General features: G+C 45.3%; 1 protein-coding gene across 1 annotated transcript in view; it reads right to left on the bottom strand.

Annotated features, from left to right (window-relative positions):
- Window positions 1-22,292, bottom strand: part of exoc2 (exocyst complex component 2) — a 53,008-nt gene that overhangs the window by 3,767 nt on the left and 26,949 nt on the right. The window contains exons 7-22 of the mRNA XM_083767948.1: window positions 19,047-19,127; window positions 17,593-17,738; window positions 16,567-16,648; window positions 15,915-16,017; window positions 14,406-14,524; window positions 9,995-10,114; window positions 9,633-9,757; window positions 9,197-9,265; window positions 8,876-9,033; window positions 7,962-8,083; window positions 7,348-7,409; window positions 6,983-7,063; window positions 6,736-6,795; window positions 4,914-4,975; window positions 4,706-4,769; window positions 2,474-2,590 (exon numbers count right to left, since the gene is read on the bottom strand). Of these exons, the coding sequence (XP_083624074.1) occupies window positions 2,474-2,590; window positions 4,706-4,769; window positions 4,914-4,975; window positions 6,736-6,795; window positions 6,983-7,063; window positions 7,348-7,409; window positions 7,962-8,083; window positions 8,876-9,033; window positions 9,197-9,265; window positions 9,633-9,757; window positions 9,995-10,114; window positions 14,406-14,524; window positions 15,915-16,017; window positions 16,567-16,648; window positions 17,593-17,738; window positions 19,047-19,127 (1,571 nt within the window). The remainder of the gene's footprint in view (window positions 1-2,473; window positions 2,591-4,705; window positions 4,770-4,913; window positions 4,976-6,735; window positions 6,796-6,982; window positions 7,064-7,347; window positions 7,410-7,961; window positions 8,084-8,875; window positions 9,034-9,196; window positions 9,266-9,632; window positions 9,758-9,994; window positions 10,115-14,405; window positions 14,525-15,914; window positions 16,018-16,566; window positions 16,649-17,592; window positions 17,739-19,046; window positions 19,128-22,292) is intronic.

The raw sequence follows: 22,292 nt of genomic DNA, 5'->3' as shown, positions 1-22,292 counted from the left end.
ATTTAACCACATTATTGCATTTTTATCCTTTATTGTATTATGATCTATAACTGCGCTGCGTTGCATTACACCAATACGTTGCACAACAACACTTTTTCACCAAGCATGGATAAGCCTATTAGATTTTTTATGTCATCCACATGCATCCATTATTATTCATATTATCCATTATTTAAGTCCAAAGACACATGTCTTTGGACTTTGTATGTGGGTTTGCGGTGTTGATGTTGATTTTCTGTATCTACCTCGGCTTCAGCATACCATTTGGGTTGCTTGCTATCATACTGCAAATCAAAATATTGTTGACCATCTTTATCTGTTGAATCTGTGCTCTGTGATCAAGGAACCAGAAGTATGGGTTTCACTGCATGGTGAAACAACTATCAAAATCATGATTTTTGATAGTTGATAGCATATATTATATGCAGTATGAATGCAAAGAACTTCAAGCCATAAAACTTCTGGCTAGAAGAATTACAGGTGTTGGTGTTGTCGGCAACATTGTCTAGGTCTAGTTTTTTTAGAAGGTTGACAGGAAACGGGGAGAGGGAGATGGGGAGTGACATGCAGCAAAGGCCGCCAGGATCGGGACTAGAACCGCAATAGGTTCCTGGACCGCTATGCCAGCGGGCCAGGCCAACAATGTCTGATCACAAACAACAGGATGGAGGAGTGTTGAACCGCTGCTAATGTGAAACATGCTGTCCAACATTCTATATGCTGGTGGAATATTTTATAATCCGCCGATGTGATGAGGACAAATCCTTATCAGCAACATCGCATCGCATCAAACATATCTCTGCTGTAGGGGAGAAACTACCTAACTCAGGAATCAGGAAATGAAAATACATTCTTCAGGAAATGAATAAAAACTTATTTATATAGCAATAAATATAGCAATACTGCCTCATAAAAGTTGGTATTGTGACTTTATATATTCTCAATTACGTGCATGAGAGGGGGAGAGGTGGTGGAGTTAGCTGCTTTAGCAGACAGTTTGAGGGTCCAATGGAGTTGTCCAATAATTAAATATCAGAGGTTGGACAAAATTGGATTATTTTGTTTCTCAACGGATTCTGACAGGACATTAGGTCTACTAGCCAGGATAAAAAATCTACCCTAATCTGCTCAATAATCCAATTTTGGACTATTAAGAGGTTTTGTCTTCTTTTTAATAATTTTCATTGGTTCAATATTGTTTTAACCCATTCTGGGCGGGAACCCCTTTTGGTGTTCTAAGCCTTCTGGACGGGAACCCCTCTTGGGGTTCTGTACAGCAGAGGTATCCAACCACTGGTACGTGTACTGTACCTGTGCTGGTAAGCGGGACATGTCCAACTGGTACACGAGAAGGGAGTTCAAATGTGGAGAAATTACATTTCTCTTGTGGTGACCGTTGGTATTTAAAAAAAGAGAAAGTCACCTTCTTCCTTGCAGAGAGCATGGTTTTCAATGCCTTTGGTCAACAATATTCACCTTAACCTTAACACATTTCAAACAGACCATATAAGTAACAAAACACAGCTGAGTAGTATCTTATATTTCAAATGATTACAGTAAATGTAGCTTTTTTTAAATAGTTTTTGCAAATGTCTTATATGCCATTTCTTTAATAATCCACTACATCAATTTGTCTGATTAAACCTGTATTATACTTTGTTGTACAATAGTGGCGTACAAAAATGGGGGGGCACGCGTTAGTCCGACATCCCGTCAGTTCACAATGCATCACGCCACGTTGTGAGATCTTCTCTTATACATATAGATCTCTAACTATAATACACTGTATATGTTTGGCTCTTTGTTCTAAGCATAACTTGGACAATATAATATGATCAAGTCTGTTATGCGTGTACTAGACCAGTGGTTCTCAACCTGTGGCTCGGGAGCCCAGCGAGGGGGGGGAAGGGCGGCCCCATGACAGTGGATTACAATTGGACCTTTTTAATACATAAAGAAAGAAAGGAAAGAAAGTTAACGGAAAACATACCATTACTGCAACAAACTGTACAGTACCATATTGCAACAAACTGTACAGTACCATATTGTCTCGCACGTCGTTGGCGTTGTGACTCTGGGCTTGTAGATCTGCTATGTTCTCAATGTGTATCTGTGGAACCGAGTCAAACTAATGTAATCCCTACATTCCTACATTCAATATGATTATTTTTGGGGGTCCCCAGTTCGAATAGGAGTATTTTGGGGGGTTGCGCCCTGAAAAGGTTGAGAACCACTGTACAGTCACTGTATGCCACACTGACCCGAGTTATCTTCTCTGTGCCTGTGAAGCCATGTTTCTGTATGCCGCACTGACCCGAGTTATCTTCTCTGTGCCTGTGAAACCATGTTTCTGTATGCCGCACTGACCCGAGTTATCTTCTCTGTGCCTGTGAAACCATGTTTCTGTATGCCGCACTGACCCGAGTTATCTTCTCTGTGCCTGTGAAGCCATGTTTCTGTATGCCACACTGACCCGAGTTATCTTCTCTGTGCCTGTGAAGCCATGTTTCTCAAAGTGCTCGGCCAGGTTGAGTAAGGTGTGTCTGTCCAGGTACTGACAATTACTGAGGGTGATCAGCAGGCGCTGCTCCTAAACACACACACACACACACACACACACACACACACACACACACACATGTACAGAGCATACTCTTATCCCAAGACCTGAGGTCGATTCAGTAGTTCTCACAGTTTCAAGAGACATCCGCTATTTTTGAATAGCCAACGCAGACATCTAAAATGCTTTCCCGGATGTAATGGTTAAATACAAGCTACTGCAATTACTCAAAAGCATACTCACAAATAGCTACTGTAATTACTGTATCTTGCAGTGTTCATAATAGATATATTCAAGTCTGCTGCTTAAATAATATTGGGCTATAGTATGCATGCATGCACTAGTCTTTTCATGCAAATTTCAACATCTGCTCTTATCAAGCCAGATCTGAGTTGCAACCACATTTGACAGTTCGATCTACGCAGTTCGGATTAAATGACCCTGCACATGATTTAAAACAGAATAACATGATGAAATGTCTTAGTTGTTTTTTGTTTTTCCTCCAGTCTTGGAGGAATGTTCAGGAAGGGCTAATCCTGATAGGTTTAGCTACTATTGTAGATCTTTAGATAGACTGTATGTAGGAGTTTAACAACGTCATCCATAGTTTCCAGCTTGTCAGGTGGAAGCACTTCACAGAAGGAGATTTGTTTTTCCTATGAATGTGTAATTATGTAATGTCTGAGATAGTACGCCTAGATCCAAACCAAAAACACCAACTAAATGTGTCACTTTGGGTAGTCTGTCACCGGATGACAGACATTGCATAGAACACATAGTGAAGTGACAAACGTAACAGTAGCCTTAGAAACTTGTAAGGACCCTTTCAATATACATATACTGTACAGTACTGTCAGTATACTTAAGCAATATTATACGAGAGGGTGTGGTTTAACGTCATTAATGCACGTCTGTGATGCTGCAGGAGTTCCGAAAGGCAGTGCAGAAGTGCATTAATGACGTTAAAGCTCACAGTTACCCTTAAAACTAAGATATTCGCTGAAAAAAATCATACTTTTTTAAATGACAGATGTAGCCACTACGACCACAAATGTCCCAAAAATCTTGCTCTGGGAGAACAGAGCAGCTGATTTCTTTGTTGATTAGGTATGCGGTGATGCTTGTTTGAAGCACGGCTAGAAGGCTGTTTCAACTTTCAATCAATCAGATTGCTTACTCAAAACTTGTATATTATACTTTTACTGAGTGACATATACATACAATAATAATGTCAACAATTGTATTGTCAAGGTGTCAATACTCAACACTATCATAATTGTTCGTATTGTTCATTTTCATTATAATGAGTAGTTCCTGTAGTGCCTTTTTTTTAAAGGTTTGTTTTAGGCTTTTCTGCCTTTATTGATAGATAGTTGATTGATAGAAGTGACGATTGACAGGAAAGAGGGAGAGAGAGACAGGGGGACACATGCAGCAAAGGTCGTCATGAACGAGACTCGAACACACGACACGCTGTCAGGCTAGAGCCTATATGTGGCATGCGTACCACCGAGTGGCGCGCTACGAGATTGTAGGTCTGCTATTTATTTTTTTATCGAAGAACCACTGACATAGAAACATAGCTTTTTCAGAAAACTGTCAGGATGTAGAAGACATTTTTTTAATCTGATCTCAGGACAAAATGGGTTAACACAGCCAGCCATGACACTGGAGAGCACAACATATTGGCCAGTATTAACTGTACCATAAGCAGTGCATACCAACAGGCCATTGAGACTGGCACCATGTGTGAACTCTGGTCAAGTGCCTTCAATACGGCATGGCTGTCTCACCCCTGATAGACACCAGAGGTTTAGGGGAAACCCCGTCTGTACCATGCTCTATTTCCCTTTACCAGAAACCTACTATGCCCTGCTCCATCTCCTCCACCCCCTTCCCTTCACTCACATCTTACAGGAAATGAGGACGTATGTGCTTCCTGTCCACAACCAGGAAACAAGCATCATAGCGCTGATGGTGGTTTGAATGAATGAGACCTGAGTGTGTCTGTTTGTGTGGGGGTGAGGGAGGGAGACCACGTGAAAGAACCCTCACTCTTGACGCTGCCAGCCGACGAATGTGGGATTTTGAGGGTCAGACCGCAAACAGATAGCGAGAAATAATGAAACAATTGTCTTGGCTCACCGGGGTGGGGCTGAACTCCTCCTGAACACCGCTGAACAGATCTGGAGAGGCCAGGTCTGACATACTGACAACACAGAGACAGAAGATAAACTTATACACTACAATGGAACTTAACACAGATCATTTTACTGTTTACTATGGTATTAACACACACACACACACACACACACACACACACACACACACACACTCTCTCTCTCTCTCTTACTGAGATGTGTTACTATCTCCATCCGTTTTGGTGCTGAGATCATCCAAACAGTGGATGAAAACCTGAAACAACAGAAATCACTCTAAGGATCATTCATTTCTGGTTAACAGTATATGTAATCCATTGAAACACCAACCATTGTATTCATTAAACTGCTTCTCTTTTGTACTCATTCACACTGCGAGTGTGAATAAATAGCTCATGCCCAATTTGTAGTTATTCCATACTCCAACTCCACTATCATCAATTTGTCTCTGGAGTATTTATGAGCAGGCACAAAAAGACAGGCACAAAAATAGTCAGTGATGTTACCCATGTTTTACATGAGGTCGGTACTTCTGCCCTCTGGTAGAAGGTACAGCGAAACAAAGTGGAAGTACATTACAATTTTTTTTTAACGGCTTCAACTAAAATGTTTAACGAGTCTCTGAAACAGCAGTGACTGTGAGAGGTTAGATTAACCATACTATCTGTGCACTTTTTTGTCACAGCAGGGCTGAAAGCCAAAGACAAATGTCCCATGTGGACAATAAAGTTTACCTTGACCTCGAGTATAGAGCTAAACACATACATTACATATTACTAATACTACTAAGTACAGTTCAAGTACAGTAAGCCTTATTGATGACTAATCCTTCCCAACTCAGTGGCCTTGAGGTTAGAGTGACCTCCCTGAGAGGTTAGATTTTACTTTTACACGACAGCGGTCTCCATTGAAAAGTGTCGCTGCGTTGTAAATCTTTATTCTGTGTTTATACGATATACTACAATAATTAAACATGGACATATTTCATGGGTGCCTTTATTTTTGGTTTCCTAAGTAATTTCATGAACAAAAAGTACTAAGAAATTCCATAAATTAGAAAACATAGTTTAAGCAGTAAAGGGAAAATAGCCGCACTCACATCTGTCCATAAATAATGCTGTGCTCACTACAGATATAGTAGCTAGATCTAGACATCTGTCCATAAATAATGCTGTGCTCACTACAGATATAGTAGCTAGATCTAGACATCTGACCATAAATAATGCTGTGCTCACTACAGATATAGTAGCTAGATCTAGACATCTGACCATAAATAATGCTGTGCTCACTACAGATATAGTAGCTAGATCTAGACATCTGTCCATAAATAATGCTGTGCTCACTACAGATATAGTAGCTAGATCTAGACATCTGACCATAAATAATGCTGTGCTCACTACAGATATAGTAGCTAGATCTAGACATCTGTCCATAAATAATGCTGTGCTCACTACAGATATAGTAGCTAGATCTTGAGCACGCTGGAGCAGAGTACTGTGGTTTGCACAGCGGTGCACTGAGGCGTTTCTTAAACTAGGGCATGAAACCTAAAATTGTGGGAGGCCACATGACAAGATTAATAACATGGTGTCATGAGTCTGGGCAAGAGACAGGGATGTCTGTTCACAATGTTATTTTTTTTTTTTTTTTGCGGCTTACGCCTTTTATTGATTTTTGAAGGGACAGACAGTAGGCTGACAGGAAACGGGAGAGACGGGGGGATGACATGCAGTAAAGGCCGTGTCGGGTCCGGGAGTCGAACCCGCGGCACACTGCGACTGGATTACCAGTCCGGTGCCCAGACCGTTACGCTACGGCCTGGGCCCACAATGTTATTTTTAAGGACTTGTTTTTTGTTTGTTATTTCTAAACAGTAATTCTGTGAAATCGAATCTCTCAGTGTTGACAATGTGTGCATATGCAGACATTGTGAACTCAAGAGTCATTCTTAGTCACCGATGTGACTAGAACAGGCCCACTTTGGGTTCTCTGGTTGTGAGTTTTGTTGGAGGGTACCTTCATAATAGCTACGGAGAGCTCTGAGGCCTGGTCCTGGGCCATCTCCAGTTGGAGGACCTGACAACAGGGGCGAACACGACACCATTTTTGTTATAAATTATGTCTCATTGACTGCATTTACATGGACAACATTTCTTCTGAGCTATAATTCTGATTATTAGTGAAATATTAGGGTCCAAAATGCAAGACAGTCATTGTATGTCATTATCGTTATACTGTAAGTACAGTACAGTGATGTTCTTACGTTGATCTCCCCTAGTTTGGTCTCCATTGGCTCTTTGAGTGACTGCAGCATCTGGACGACGCACTGTTCAAACTGGGCAGGCTGCACTCACCATCGCCACCAATAGACAAACATCATAACATGACATGACACACATTGCATGAGCAACATGAACTTCCACAGAGATCAGTTACTGACAGATGTAAGAGACTGTTCCAATATAGAATCATGTTGTATACTAAGTTTCAAGTAGCCCAACACAGATATTCTGTTATGTCTTGTTGCTATGAGATACTGTAGCTGGGGGATACCCTAGTTATTCTTTTATGCTTGTAATTGATGATAAGGTACAAGTACTTCTGCTTGATGTGGTAAAGTGACCTTACCAGACTTGTTATTCCCTCATTATCAACAACCCAGTCCTCTTTCTCAGCAAGTCTCTTGACATCTGGAAGGAGACAGACATAAATCAAAGGGGCATTTCTAGAAGATACCTAATTTTTAAATAAATTCTACTAGACTTTACTAGAACATACGCCTTCTCGATGATTAAACATGATTGATGTTTTTTGTAAGAGGTCACCGTGAGTGTGAACAAAAATAATTGAGACTTTCTGAGGGACGACCACACCACACTACTTATGGAAATGAAGCCCATACGACTGAAACCACTGAGCTGTTTCTATCAAGCAGAGAAGTGTGAATCCCATGTCAAAATGACCAAACATGTCTAACCACAACAGAAACACAGAACTTCTCACTTTACTGTAAATTCACTTTCTATACAACGACCCTGACTCTTGCATCAGACAGGCACACAGGCATGCATGCATGCACGCGCACACACATACAATGGAGTTAAATTAACACTAAGGATTTTTCAGTGTCGACTGGAGTCCTAGAGATAAAATAAAGATACTCTACAGATGCTCCACCACACCAAAAAGATGGAATTTCATTTAAACCAGGAACACAGCCTGAGCCTTCTAATCATTGTCACCTTCTGCACCATGCTGTAAGGTGACCAGGAGGCACTGCACTCTCAGCTCTAACAGCAGGTCCTGGATCACCTGCAGAAGATCATTGGGGATCTCTAGGGTAGACAGAGCCTCATGGCAACCCCTGGACACGAACACGAACACGAACACGAGAGAGAGCGAGAGAGAGACAGACAGACAGACAGACAGACAGACAGACAGACAGACAGACAGACAGACAGAAAGACCAAGAGAAAGTGAGAGTAATAGAGTGAGAGGAGAGAGGGATAGCAAAGAGAGTAAAAGAGTGACACAGAAAGAAAGCAGATTAGAAAAGTTACGGATGACGAGGAGAGAACAGTTCTTATATGTACTGTATGCTGTATGCAAGTCAAAGTCTCAAGGCACACCTGAAAATCGCAAAAAAAAAGCTCACAATGCATTACGGTTCGAGTTAGTTACGGGCCTGAAAATTAAGGCCCGACTAATTAGCATAGATTGTCGGGTTTGGGCAGAATTTGAGAACTCTACACAGAGTAAAAGTGAAACACCAGCCAGCACCATCTTCATAATAGATAAATACACAGAACTATTATTTTTATTATAAAAAAAAAATCAAAATATATATATTTTTTGTTCACAATAGCTGATGCAAAAGATACAAAGCTATATAGCGTATTTGTAGCTTTGTATCTTTGTAGCTGAAGTTGAAACCAGCTGAACCTTTTTGCAGATTTGTAGCTGCTGTAGCTTTAGCAGCAGCTACAAACGTTGGACGTTCATGTTGCTGGCTTCTATTGAAATTTAAAGGTGGACTGTATCTTTGCATCTGCCCGTGTGAACGCAGCATAACACCAATGTGTTATGTTACACCGTTTGAGAGCCACTACTATAGCCCGATACAGGTACGTTAACCTGTAACAATGTGAATGAGTACCTGACGGTGTGTATGACCTGAGTGAGCCAGGGACCAGAGAGCTCTGTCTTGTTCTCCCAGCCCCCGTAGAAGCTGAGCTCTCCCTGGGCCACGGTGGCAGGGAGGAGAGCCCCCCGCACCAGCCTCACCAACCGATGGGTCATCTCCTCAATCATTTTCTATGACACACACACACACACACACACACACACACACACACACACACACACACACACACACACACACACACACACACACACACACAATTGTGCTTCTTATCTATATGGCGAAACACCTCACAACATCTGACTCTGTAAACTGAAATGTCTCCATGGAACGTACTTTGAAATCATTCTGTCTCTGTCTGGCGTTCTTCTTGGATTTCTCCACCTGGCCAGACTTTTCTCCTGTCTGCAGGACAAAGAACAACAATCATTAGGATGTGTTCACTGTCCATGCGTTTCAAACAGGTATTGTTCCTCAACCTAGAAAAGTTGAGAGCAGCACGTTTCACAGCCCTCCTCTGGATCACAGATTCAGAGAGGCTGCCTGGCCTGCTGCTGCTCAGCAAAGTTACCTCACTGAAGAGGCTCAAAGTTACCTCACTGAAGAGGCTCAAAGTTACCTCACTGAAGAGGCTCAGCAAAGTTACCTCACTGAAGAGGCTCACGTTAACGTACGAGATTCACAGCTTCAAAGTTACCTCACTGAAGAGGCTCCCGTTAACGTACGAGATTCACAGCTTCAAAGTTACCTCACTGAAGAGGCTCAAAGTTACCTCACTGAAGAGGCTCCCGTTAACGTACGAGATCCACAGCTTCCAGAAGTTGGGCAGCTGACCGATCACAACATCCGACAGCTTCTCCACAAACTGCACCTGCTGAGGGGTCTCAAAGCGCCAGGCTAGCAGCGCACACACACACACACACACACACACACACACACACACACACACAAATTAGCTATAATGTGCTATGTTTATGCATAATGAATACTGAACCTAAAAACATGCAGGCACAAGAAGCGGTACAGTGGTAGGTGACCCAGACGAGGTGTGTTTAAACTGTTTAAAGAGCAGATAAAGAGCATGTGTGTACCTGTAGCATGTGCAGTGTAAGGAACAGTATAAGTTTTGCTCACTGCTGGGGCGTGGTGTGCACCGGCTGCCTCGTCTGTTAAGAGACGCTGTGTGGCTGATTCTGCCGAGGGCCGATGGACGACTATCCCCCTCCAGGTCCAGAGATATGGCCCCAGCACCCACTGGGTGAGAGACACAGAGAGAGAGAGACACACAGAGAGAGAGAGAGAGAGAGAGAGAGAGAGAGAGAGACACACAGAGAGAGAGAGAGAGAGAAATGAACTCAGAAATGCACACTTTGGATATCAAATAATCAAACAAACTATTTCCATAACTCCACATTCCTCAATAAGCTCAGCGGGCTTTCACACCAAACAGCCCTCCCTCGCCTTTTCTTTATTTGTCTTCGGATCCGTCTCCCCCATGGCCGGCGGCTGAGACAATGTCCCGTTGTTCTGTGGGGTTTGCCAGGGGTGAAGCGGGTTTAGAAGGGGGCCAAACTGGGCTCAGTAACGTCCGAAGCCGGCCAGTTTTTCAGCCAGGAATGAAGGCTCCACTAGATGGCGATACAGCTACAGTATGGTCTGGTCTGGTGAATGAGCGAGTCCCAATGCAACCCCTGCCTCACGCCCTGGTCCCTATTGGGCATAGTGGACGCTGGGGCAACCCCTGCCTCATGCCCTGGTCCCTATTGGGCATAGTGGACGTTGGGGCAACCCCTGCCTCACGCCCTGGTCCCTATTGGGCATAGTGGACGTTGGGGCAACCCCTGCCTCACGCCCTGGTCCCTATTGGGCATAGTGGACGTTGGGGCAACCCCTGCCTCACGCCCTGGTCCCCATTGGGCATAGTGGACGCTGGGGCAACCCCTGCCTCACGCCCTGGTCCCTATTGGGTATAGTGGACGTTGGGGCAACCCCTGCCTCACGCCCTGGTCCCTATTGGGCATAGTGGACGCTGGGGCAACCCCTGCCTCACACCCTGGTCCCTATTGGGCATAGTGGACGCTGGGGCAACCCCTGCCTCACGCCCTGGTCCCTATTGGGCATAGTGGACGCTGGGGCAACCCCTGCCTCATGCCCTGGTCCCTATTGGGCATAGTGGACGCTGGGGCAACCCCTGCCTCATGCCCTCGTCCCTATTGGGCATAGTGGACGCTGGGGCAACCCCTGCCTCATGCCCTGGTCCCTATTGGGCATAGTGGACGCTGGGGCAACCCCTGCCTCACGCCCTGGTCCCTATTGGGTATAGTGGACGTTGGGGCAACCCCTGCCTCATGCCCTGGTCCCTATTGGGTATAGTGGACGTTGGAGCAACGAGGAGCTAGCCAAAAGGGCTAAACGTTCATGTATGGTGAAGTGAAAGTGAAATACCGTGGCGGTGTCAACCTGATTACTATGACAGTGTAAATGAAACTTAAGCTAGGTCCACAGAACCGTGCGAGCCGCCTACAGTACATTATTGAAAGTGGTGGTGCGAGGAAAGAGACATGTTTCCAAAACATTTGCCCGCACACGTACAGAGCATGCTGGTGAGTAACAAACATTTGGTGTGGGGTTTACGTGTTTTGCCCTGATAGTGTTGAGAAATCCCCGAGCTGAAAAGAGCAAATGGTGAGTTGTACAGCATATTATCAACCCTCCCAAAGTTCAGAATGTAAGGGAACTCTGGGTCTGACTCATAAACCAGCAAAATAACACACAGCACGAATACAGACAGACACATGCATGCGCACGCAGCCACGCACACACACACGCACAGTCACACACACAGATACACACACAGAGAGACACACACACACACACACAAGTTCCCATATGCCGTGGCACAGTCTTCTCATTCTTGGGAGATGTTTTCCTCTCTTTTTATAGGGATGAGAGTTGCTGTTGATCCAGGTGTCGGGTGAACCCTTGGCGTCCTGAGAGTGAGGCGCCAGTTTGTGTGCATGTGTGTGTGTGTGTAATGTGCGCAAATGCATTGCACATGTATTCTTTGTGTGTGCAAATTACTCAATATGCTGCTATGTTTCTTAGCTGTGAGTCTTACGGTAAAATGCGTGACATTAGATTTCAACTTGGCTGTGTGTGTGTGTGTGTTAAAGACTGTGTGTGTGTGTGTGTGTGTGTGTGTGTGTGTTAAAGACTGTGTGCGTGTGACATGTATCTGCGCTGCTCACTTCCTCCTCAGGCTTGACGCTCCTCTGCAGGTCGGAGGACTTCCTGTTCCCCATGGGGTCACCAACCCCGACCACACACAGTTGCTTTCTGTCTAAACACACACACACGCACACGCTCGCGCATACGCACACACACACAAAACAGGCACGCACCTTGCGCTCTCCAATGTAATGCACATAATACATACAGTCCTTATATAGCATGTCGATTCTGTACAGTACATAGGGCCTTTTATGTAACGGGCACAGACACAGGCACACCCACACAAAAATACATCTACTGCACGCTCACACACAGAGTAGACACTTAATTAAGACGCTAAAGAGGTGCAGTGTAATAACAGACAGATTAAACCCATGTACAGTACCCAGTTTGAGCTTAAAATCACAACCGCGTGATGCCCTACACCATGTACTGACACAGGAATCCCTGCTAATTGTTCACCGGCAGCGCTATTAGCCCACAGTCACAATTGCTGCTAATTGTATTGACATTGGCAGAGAGTTGAGCATTGCTCAGGAAACAAGAGCGGCGCACTTTTATAATAATTGGACCAGGCAGCGGCAGGACCGCGCTTGCAAAAAGAGCGATCAATGGGAGCGTTTAGGCGCACGGAAGCGACTTGGTGCCGCTATGCGCTCCCCTCCCTCACATCAAGACGTTGGCTTTGGGTCAAACGAAGAAGAATGGTGCCTAATTCATGTTTGAGGCAATTGACATGGGAAGGGGGCGGGGGCAGTAATTACAGAATCATGTAGCCTCACATATTTCGGAATGGAAGTGGTGGAACACAGTGTGCTGTTTTACACGAGGATTTATCAATCGTCTCCTCTGACCACGGCCGCAGAACGCCGTCAAGGTGATAACAGGGAGAAGGAGAAGAGGTATCAGGGGAGGGGTACCAGTGAAGGGGTGTCGTGCGTTTGAGGGGGTCGGTGGGTGGGATGGGCTTTTACGGTGGATGTGGTATTCGATGGTGGGAGGTTGAAGCAGCTTCTGGCAGAGGGATGTTTTAGGAAGCGCTGGTTTCGTACTTGGGGAGGGGGGGGATCGGGGGCTGAAAGCGAGGGATGGACTGCGGAGGGAGGTGTGGTGGGGGCTTTGTGGTAAATAGCTACCAGGTGTGTGCGTGCGTGCGTGCGTGCGTGAAGGGGCCATGCTGCATAGTGCATACAGTATGACAGGGGAAGGGACAGACAGGAGACAGCTGTTGGGAGGGGAAAAAAAGAACGAGAAAGAAGGAAGGAAAGAGCAAGACAGCGAAAGAAAAAGTGTGCATGTACAGTATGTGTATATATGGGTAAGTGCGACTCTGGTGTTTGTGTGTGGACGAGCAGGGCCATCCCTGACAATGATAATAAAAAGACGGGGGGGGACGGGGACGGGGGGGACACACCACTGGACCCCAGATCCATCAACCTGAGCCCCGGAAACCACTGTTACCTTTAGCATTAGATATGTTTATGTTCCAACCTCGGCTATGTCAAGGAGCCACCCACTCACTATGTACTCTTTATGGAAGTACATGTGGGTGTGTATATAGACATGTGTGCGGTTGTATGTGCATGCATGCATGGATGGATGCATGCATGCATGCATGCATGCATGCGTGTGTGTGTGTGTGTGTGTGTGTGTGTGTGTGTGTGTGCGAGCGTGTGTGCGAGCAGGGCGGGTGAATCTGCTGTTGTTCCTGAGCGGACGGTTTCACATCCACATTTTTCCTGCTGGCTGATTTAACAGAGAAACAGCTTAATTGGGGTTAATTGTTCCAATCCATCTGTGTGGCCTTGTCTTGTGTGTGTGTGTGTGTGTGTGTGTGTGTGTGTGTGTGTGTGTGTGTGTGTGTGTGTGTGTGTGTGTGTGTGTGTGTGTGTGTGTGTTTGCACGTGCGTGCGTCTTTGCATGCTGTAACATGTCAGGCCCCTGAGATCTGAATCCAAACCCAATGCTCTCCCGCTTTCATCTTATTCATGTGCTTGTGAAAAAATAAACAAGCGAGCCGATGGCAGAACAGGCGGGGAGATGGAGATATGGTGGAGAAGGAGAGGGAATGACAGAAAGGGGTTCCTGAGAAGAATGGGGGGGTTGTAGAGTGGGCAGGGGATTGTTTAACAGAGAGGCAGCTGGAGCTCTCCAAGACTCAGCCAGCTTCCACATCACGACATTCACCAGCCTGAATGGAAATGCTAAATAGGGACTTTTCACTCTGTGTGTAATATGAGTCATCCAAGTGTGTTGTCGCGTGCATGTAAATGTTTGTGTGCATGTTTGTGCATGCGTTAAGTCGTCAAGTCACCTCTCTGGTCATTGATGAACTCGTCTCTGCAGTTTTGCATGAGCTGCAGGATCCACTTGTGCTGGGCGTAGATGCACTGCCACGCTGGGTCCCCGGGGGCGTGGAGGTCGGACAAATATCTGCATTCAACAACCCCCCGCCCCCCCACACACACACACACACACACACACACACACACACACACACACACACACCAACGTTACAATGGCTCCGAAATCACAGCAAAACACATAGTATTAACGTTCCCTGGGGCAAAGGCCTCCACAATCTGCCTCTTATCCCTAATCTGTAATTACCCCTCTATGACTAAAGTATTCCCCCAGTGTTGGACTGATCTGTGCCATAAGGCTGTGGGTCCACATCACAGCCCTAGGCCCCGAGTCCCGTCTTACACCTCCTATCAAAGTCTCTTTGTTTGGTTGCATCCTTTCAGAATCCCAGGACACATACATGTTCTCACAAAGACAAAAACATGCTCGCACACACACACCACACACACACACACACACACCACACACACACACACACTGCGTGTAAAGAGTAATCAGGAGCCGAGTGGGCGTTCAGAGCACTGCCTAATGCAGCAGGATGAAAGACAGGGCCGTGCGGTGGAGCCTGGGCTGCCCTTTCTGCTCCCAACGACTCAGTCTTAACAATAATAAACCAGGACAGACCACAACGATGGATGGATGGATGGATGGATGGATGGATGGATGGCAGAGGAGAAGAAGAGAAGATGAAGAAGAGGGGGAAGAGAAAGCAGAGAGGTATAAAACAGAAACAGAAAGAGAGAGAGAGGGGGAACAGAAAGCTGAGTGGATTAGTGTACAGGCAGCAGGGAAGTGAGAAGCAGAGTTACAAGAAAAAGGGAAGGCAGGGGAGAGGATGGACAGCAAGTAAATGAGCGAGACAGCCGGGAAGGCACCAAGGCAACAAGACAGACACACTTCAGACAGACACACTTCAGACACTGTCATTTTGGAACTTGAATGATGGGAAAAAACAACTCTGTATGAGTTGTAAAACATATGCGTCGCACATGAACAGAGACCACTTTTCCGTGGACAATGTTATTTTTTTGATTTAGCGTATGATTATATTTTCTCCGTAGTCATTAAAATGTTAATGTTAATTAAATCGAAATTACCAGAATAATTGAGTCAATGTTTGATAAACATCATTGTGCGGTTATGTGGTCATGGGTGTTTGAATTGCAAAGCAATCCGTTTCCAGGGACTATGGCTGAAGGGCCAATGCTTTCAATACAATATGTTCTTTAAAATGTAAATGCACTTGGACAAGAGATGAGGCAAAGAGAAATTTGGTGTGTTGTTGGATGAACTAACTCAAGCATGTTTCATGACCCTTTACAAGTTGAGTTTCATATCCTACTGAAGTGAATGAAATCCAATGGCTTCCTTGGCGATATTGAACTTTTGCCTATGACGCTAGTCATCTATGACTGTCATATAAATGTAGTAAATCAGGCATAACAGCCCGTGAGGAGACCTGATGTATCTCTTCTGGTCATGTAGAGTGGACGGGGTCTGCAGGAGCTTGTCCAACAGCAGACTCCTCAGTGCTTTGATCCTCTCCTCCACCTCTTCATACACTGGACAGGGACAGATGCACACACACACACAACCATAGAGACGTCAGGACAGAGCGGTACGGAAAAATTATAATAATTTCACCCATTTTTGTATTCATTTGTTGTAGGGAGAATTTGTTTTAGTTTATAATTGAACTCTAGTAATGTGTATGGATGAGTTACTCTAAAACCAGATGGTTTCAATAACGGCGTGGCTCCCAAGTGGATCTCTGACTTCCTGTCAGTCTATGACATCAGTCATCTGTGATGTATGACACAATATTTGAGCAAGGTTGTAGCCCGATCTTACCGCCATTCACTTCCGTTTCAAAATTAAAGTTGCATACTATATATCAGAAAATATGAAACATATGTGAGCTACTTCCTTCGCCAAATAGCCATGTGCACTAGACATTTGGCGCCGATCGGTCCAGCGGTTTGTGAAATTAGCCCCGGATAGACGAATAGACCAACAAACAAATGGACAGAGCTATTTGTAGAGGGTTTTCCTCTTACAGAGCCACAACATAAAAATAATAATATGAAAAGACAATTGCAGAATCCCGGTACCTTTTTTGAAGACGGGCACCTCAGTGTTGCCAAACAGAGATTTGGCTTTCTCGTAGTCGTTGATCACCACATCGTAATCTCCCTGAAAAATATTAAAATAAATGATAACTCAGTTGGGTACTGTAGTAATTAGCTTGTATAGGCAGGCCAGATGTTTTCTATCTTTCTAATCAATCATGATGAGCACATCATGCATTTAAGCCTCTCTAGCACCACCCTCTGGATGATCAAAGCGCCTTTTACTGTGTGTGTGTGTGTGTGTGTGTGTGTGTGTGTGTGTGTGTGTGTGTGTGTGTGTGTGTGTGTGTGTGTGTGTGTGTGTGTGTGTGTGTGTGTGTGTGTGTGTGTGTGTGTGTGTGTGTGTGTGTGTGTGTGTGTGTTGATACTTGTCAGACTGGCCTGACATTTCCTTTGCATCCAAGTAGCACAATTTGCAACTAAAACTAAAACATTACAATCACAAGATGATATCCAAGACATACTTTTTGATCTGGGGTTAATCCATACATATTTTTACGATGGACTGGTGGACAAAGGACAAAACTTCTGTCTAACCCAACTAAATTGTGGTTACACAGGAGATAAATCATTTGCATTCACTGTTCAGGACATGAACATGTATGTCTCAGAATGCTGGTGAGCGGACTTCAGGGTTTAGGCTTTAGGGTTTATACTCCTTCATACAACAGTGTCATGTGACATAAATATAGCCTCTACAACGTATTGCATCATGCGTGAGCTTGACTATCGGCGTGCTAGACTGTCATAGGACAGGTATAAAGCAGGCTTTTGGGTTAGACGTAGAGTTTAGTGAACCGTCCTCACATGTACCATGTTTCATATTAAAAAGTGTGTGTGTGTGTGTGTGTGTGTGTGTGAGGGTGTGTGTGTGTGTGTGTGTGTGTGTGTGTGTGTGTGTGTGTGTGTGTGTGTGTGTGTGTGTGAGGGTGTGTGTGTGTGTGTGTGTGTGTGTGTGTGTGTGTGTGTGTGTGTGTGTGTGTGCGTATGGGAGTGCCCGAGTAGCACCTTCTGAATATTGCGTTCGATGTTGAGCGGCAGGTTGAAGAGAAACTTAAAGCGTTGCAGGACGTTGAGCGCGTTGCGTGTGGAGTCAGCTTTGTCCTTCCGCCCCAGAACCTCCTGGAAGAGAGTGTCTGCAGTATCACTCGCTCCTGCCAAAGACCGAGAGAGAGAGAGAGAGAGAGAGAGAGAGAGAGAGAAACACGAATGAACAAAAGTCAGAAAGACAGAAATTGTGAGTTGTATGAAAAAGGGAGAAAATGAGAAAGGGGGGGGGGGGGGGCGTTATGAAAATAAACTCTGACACCACATTTCCCTCTTATTATAGGCCTGGCTTTCCTCCTGATGCGTATGCTATCTGACCTATGAGAGGGAGGAACGGGAGTGGGAGAGGCAGAGGCTGCTAAGGAGGAGAGGGTGACAGCTATCTCTCACTCGCTGGCTCGGTGGACCCTTCGCACGCTACACTCTGGGTGGCCTCGGATGTGCCGGCACAAGAGTGGAGAAAAAAGAAAAAAAAGAAAGAAAATACTCAACCACGTCAAATTCTTTTAATCAGAACAAAGCCCCCCCCTCCCTCCCTCCTACGGCCCAAAGTTTGAAGGAAAAACAGCGAGAGTGTGAACGGCGAAATAGTTTGCATTTTTCACTCTTCACTCGGCTGTTCCGACTGATGAGTTGTCATGTGTTTGAGATTCGGTGGAGATTCGGTTTCCAACTTGATGACCGGACTGCATGTTCAACACATTGGGGATTGTGGCCGGTTGGGGTAAGAGGTGTGCTGTGGCTGAGGGCCTCGGGTTCTCTGCGGGCAGATGGCCCACAGGTTGGGGGTGGGGGATGAGGGGGAGATGAAAGCCACGTCCTTCTGGTACGTTTATTTACTGAGGAGCCCGCGGAAAGGACCCGCTTAATGCCCCTCCATTAGGGTGGTCACATTTTCATGTATGAGGATGCACAAAGGATACACTCTTTCTCTGAATGTGTGTGTGTGTGTGTGTGTGTGTGTGTGTGTGTGTGTGTGTGTGTGTGTGTGTGTGTGTGTGTGTGTGTGTGTGTGTGTGTGTGCACGCACGCACGCACATGCGTGCATGAGAAGGAGGGAGGGAGGCTGAAGGTGGAAGAGACCGTTCTCTCACGAATCAGGAATCAAGAGGGAGTTATATTTGTCACTCACTCATACAGGGTAAGAACAGCAGCTATAATAAAACCTTTTCACGGCAGGTATGGTTAAAACCTTTTTAGCAGCAAAGGGGGATGTGCAGAATAAGTGGGGAAGACAATTTGGGATAACAATTTACCATCACAAACTATCAAATGTGCAGAAGGCATATACATAATATACATCAATTACACTTGTCTGTGTACTTCTGCACAAGTAACAGTGTGCGTTTCTTAACTGCCATGTAAGTCAGTGGTACCACCTGATGAGACAGGTGGATTATTAGATGGAGGCTTACTGTTGAGGACGTTCTCTAGACGCTGCGTCATAGAGCCCTCCACTCTCTCTGTGCCATCCGCCTCCAACCTCTGGTGGATCGCTGAAACAACAATTTCAAGGATTAGGCATTATTTATACTTTGACATATGGCAAAAATCACTGATCTACAAGTTCACAACAGGTCACTGATGTGGCGCGTTGTGAGCTTGTAGATTGACTATTTTCATTGCATGGCACCGTCATACGACAGACCAAAAATTCAGCATCAGAGTATTAGAAAACTGCCAGTGAGATAGAATAGGATTAATCATGGATCATGGATGTGGAAGCAGAGTGCTAAAGGAGTTATTCAGAGAGATGGGTGGGCACTCTGTGTTCTAAATACAATAGTCACTGCAGGGTTGCTCCCCTGCTCAATCTAACAAATGCACAATTTCACAGTTCCGGAACCTTTTCAATTTCAGGAACCCAAGGTAAAACAATAAACAACCCTTACACTGCCCCAGTGGTGGAAATTGTGGGGAGATTACCTCTGACGGTCTGTGGGACCCTGCTCCCCTCCATCCCGTGTTCCTCCTCCGCATTCCCACGCGAAAACCCAGGACCTGACCGCGTACCCAGGGCATAACCGTACCACATTGATTCACCTGACCGCCACCACTAAGAGCTTTTAAAACACACAGCTCTTGCGGTGCCGTGGGTCCAGGGACGATGCTCAGAGGCCGTCGACCCCAGAGCTAATGCAAATCTACAAAGTTTCCATCTGGCCCGGCGGAATAATATTTGGGAGAGGATGGGGGGGCACTCCGACCGTTGTGCCCGTCGCTTAGCATGAATGGCTTCACACGAGACTGTGGGGAGAGTGCAAATGAAGGAATATGAAAGAGAACAAGGGGGGGTTGAAGAGAGAGAGAGAGGGAGAGAGCGGTGCGGCTGCCCATAAGAATAAATAAATGGTGTGCAGCAGTGGGGCAGCTTGGGTGCTGAGAGGGGGGGCCGTGTGGGTTTATTGACAGAGCGGAGAGGGCCGGCGGGGGCTCAGTGCATTCCTGCGGCCGGCTTCAAACACGCACCCAACGCATAACTGGAGAGTGAGGCAGAGGGAACACCAGAGAGGAGGAAAGAAAAAGAAACGGGATGATATCTTCCTCCTCTAGACATTCTTCTCTTCTCCCATGTATTCCGCCAGAAAACAATGGCTGCCTGCTGACGCGGGAGACAGCGGAGAGTATCGGGAGGGTAGAGGCTCTGTAAATAAACATGTGGGTGGGTTTTGACAGACGGGAGCCCTGAAGGCGGAGGCCGAGGTATTCCTGCAACGCACTAGTCAAACACGGACGTTGTCTAATCGGCACGGACATCAGCCAGCTCTCTCCTCTCTGATAGGGGTCTCTCTCTACGCATGAACAGTGTTGGGCACAACCACCTTACTGCCAGAGTAATGATATTCCTAGTATCAGAAACAATGAACAACAATATTATTTCAATCAATTGGAGAAACAACATGGTAACGTTACTGCTGTTAGGCAGGCCTATCTATCTATAATGTGCAAAGTCACTGTGTGTACGTCTGTAATCCACGTAACTCGAGAACCGTTCGCTCCACCGACTTCAAATTCGACGCGTTCCACACCATCACAGGGAGTGATGTGCCCGGTGTCGAGTCAGTCAGATACACCGTTGTCCAGGACCAACACAAAAGCCACCGCCCGCTCTGGACCTGATCTCCCCTATACTGTATCTCCATATATGGAGCTGGCCTGTTCTGACATCACAACACAGCACATATTTGGGCATGCCTGACACAGAACTCCATAGGAATAAAGGGATACAGAAGATACAGAAATCTCCATATATGGGCATAAAGGGACACAGACAGATGGGTGGAACGGGTACTCTGACACGGGTACAATGGGTATTGCATAGACGGGTGGGGCATTGATCTCCAACTTCCATCGTTACCGACTCGGTGCTCTACAGCTGGGCACCGCTCTAGTCTCCTTAACGAACTGTGTAGGGGCACGTTTAGCCCCAGGGGTATGCAAAGATGCTATATAGGGGGTACAGTATGTTTGTGAGAGAAAATGGAAAACAAATATTTACTTGCGCAAGCAGAGCGCGCAAGTAATAATTTCGCCTGGTCAACGTTCACCGCGACAGCCAACCCGCCATTTTATGCGTATGCCAATAAAACAGCAAATCTGTGCCTGGTTTGCTGGGACCAGATCACATAAATGACCATATGTCTTACGTCATCATTTAGAGCTAGTCATACGTATACTATATACATAATCAGTAAAATAAAATAGCAAATTGTGCCTGATCTGCTGGGACCAGAGTACGTGGTGTGTATATGTATGACTAGCTCTCAATGATGACATAAGAAATATGGTCATTTGTGTGATCTGGTCCCAGCAAACCAGGCACAGATTTGCTGTTTTATTGGCATACGCATAAAATGGCGGGTTGGCTGTCGCGGTTTTTGGCGCAAAGTAACCACAGTATACCGCGAATCAACTTACAACTACATACTCTATATAGTATATGTATACGTATGTCTTACGTCATCATTTAGAGCTAGTCATACGTATACTATATACATAATCAGTAAATTAAAATAGCAAATTGTGCCTGATCTGCTGGGACCAGAGTACGTGGTGTGTGTATATGTATGACTAGCTCTCAATGATGACATAAGAAATATGGTCATTTGTGTGATCTGGTCCCAGCAAACCAGGCACAGATTTGCTGTTTTATTGGCATACGCATAAAATGGCGGGTTGGCTGTCGCGGTTTTTGGCGCAAAGTAACCACAGTATACCGCGAATCAACTTACAACTACATACTCTATATAGTATATGTATATGTATACGTATGTCTTACGTCATCATTTAGAGCTAGTCATACGTATACTATATACATAATCAGTAAAATAAAATAGCAAATTGTGCCTGATCTGCTGGGACCAGAGTACGTGGTGTGTATATGTATGACTAGCTCTCAATGATGACATAAGAAATATGGTCATTTGTGTGATCTGGTCCCAGCAAACCAGGCACAGATTTGCTGTTTTATTGGCATACGCATAAAATGGCGGGTTGGCTGTCGCGGTTTTTGGCGCAAAGTAACCACAGTATACCGCTAATCAACTTACAACTACATACTCTATATAGTATATGTATATGTATACGTATGTCTTACGTCATCATTTAGAGCTAGTCATACGTATACTATATACATAATCAGTAAAATAAAATAGCAAATT

The sequence above is a fragment of the Protomyctophum parallelum genome, assembly GCF_964188405.1.
Source record: "Protomyctophum parallelum genome assembly, chromosome: 6".
NCBI classification, from domain to species: Eukaryota; Metazoa; Chordata; class Actinopteri; order Myctophiformes; family Myctophidae; genus Protomyctophum; species Protomyctophum parallelum.
Note: the sequence above shows the minus strand (reverse complement) of the source record. Positions and strands in the feature narration are given on the sequence as shown.